At 39.2% G+C, this 1,505-nt stretch overlaps 1 protein-coding gene across 1 annotated transcript; it reads left to right on the forward strand.

Moving 5' to 3' along the window:
- The first annotated feature begins 287 nt into the window (after positions 1–287).
- Positions 288–1,220, forward strand: LOC103567929 (olfactory receptor 4C16-like). Its single transcript, XM_008544676.2, has one exon. The coding sequence runs from the start codon at positions 288–290 to the stop codon at positions 1,218–1,220; it is 933 nt and encodes a 310-aa protein (XP_008542898.2).
- The last annotated feature ends 285 nt before the right edge of the window (positions 1,221–1,505 follow it).

Below are 1,505 nucleotides of genomic sequence, written 5' to 3' on the forward strand. Positions count from 1 at the left end.
GATGTTAGATCAGGGGCACTCTTCCTCAGCAAAAAGAGGAGGATTGGTGGCACATGTTAGCTCAGGCCTAATCTTCCCAAAAGAAAAATTTAAAAAGAAAGAGAAATCACAATTAGAATGCACCTGATGAAGAGTATTTGCTTAAAATATTCCATAATACCACATGGTATCATAAATTAATTTGCTCAAAATATTCTATAATATCTCATAACACATTGTGAATTAATTCGATCTTTTTTTGCAGATAATATATTTCACACTGATCCCTTCTCCTCATTCATGAAATCATGCTGCTGAACAATAATGTGACTGAGTTCATTCTGCTTGGGTTGACCCAGGATCCTGTTAGGAAGAAAATAGTGTTTGTCACATTCTTGATTTTCTATGTGGGGACATTGCTGGGTAACCTGTTGATTATTATTACCATCAAGACCAACCAGGCACTTGGGAGTCCAATGTATTTCTTCCTTTTTTACTTATCCTTATCTGATACCTGCTTCTCTACTTCCACAGCCCCTAGAATGATTGTGGATGCTCTTTCTATGAAGAGCACTATCTCTTTCAGTGAGTGCATAATCCAAGTCTTTTCATTGCATTACTTTGGTAGCCTAGAGGTCTTTATCCTAATTCTTATGGCTGTTGACCGCTATGTGGCCATCTGTAAGCCCCTGCACTACATGACCATCATGAGCCGACAGGTCTGTTGTGCATTAGTGGGTGTGGCCTGGATGGGGTCCTGTGTGCATTCTTCTGCTCAAATTTATCTGACCTTGAATTTAACTTTCTGTGGTCCCAATGTGATTGATCACTATTTCTGTGACTTGCAGCCTCTGTTGAAACTTGCCTGTACAGACACCTATGTGGTCAATCTACTTTTGGTGTCCAACAGTGGGGCCATTTGTATGGTGAGTTTTGTCATGCTGATGTTCTCCTATGTTATCATCTTGTATTCTCTGAGAAACCACAGTGCTGAAGGGAGAAGAAAAGCCCTCTCCACCTGCATTTCCCACATCACCGTGGTCATTTTGTTCTTTGGTCCTTGCATATTTATATACACACGTCCTGCAATCACCTTCCCCATGGATAAGATGATAGCTGTGTTTTATACAATTGGAATACCTTTGTTAAACCCTCTGATTTATACACTGAGGAATGCAGAAGTAAAAAATGCCATGAGGAAGTTATCGAGCAAGAAGTTGATTTCAGATGACAAAAGGTGAATGGAAGTTTCAAATTTTTCTTAACAGTTTGGATTGACCTAGAAATTCATAGAGGATAAGAACTTCTCACAATGGAATTATTACAATCCTAACTTGGGGCATGAGAATTAGTTCCTTCAGGAAAATAAGTAATGTAAACACAGAAATTGTCCAGTTTTGAGTCAAATTTATGAAGAGGAAGAGACAGCACTATGTACTAACTGATATGTAAGGACCATTGCCTTATTTACCACTCACCGTTGTGTCTCTGCCTCTGGCCTCAGTAGTATCACTTCCAGTTTTGAG

The sequence above is a fragment of the Equus przewalskii genome, unplaced genomic scaffold, assembly GCF_037783145.1.
Source record: "Equus przewalskii isolate Varuska unplaced genomic scaffold, EquPr2 contig_452, whole genome shotgun sequence".
Taxonomy (NCBI): Eukaryota; Metazoa; Chordata; class Mammalia; order Perissodactyla; family Equidae; genus Equus; species Equus przewalskii.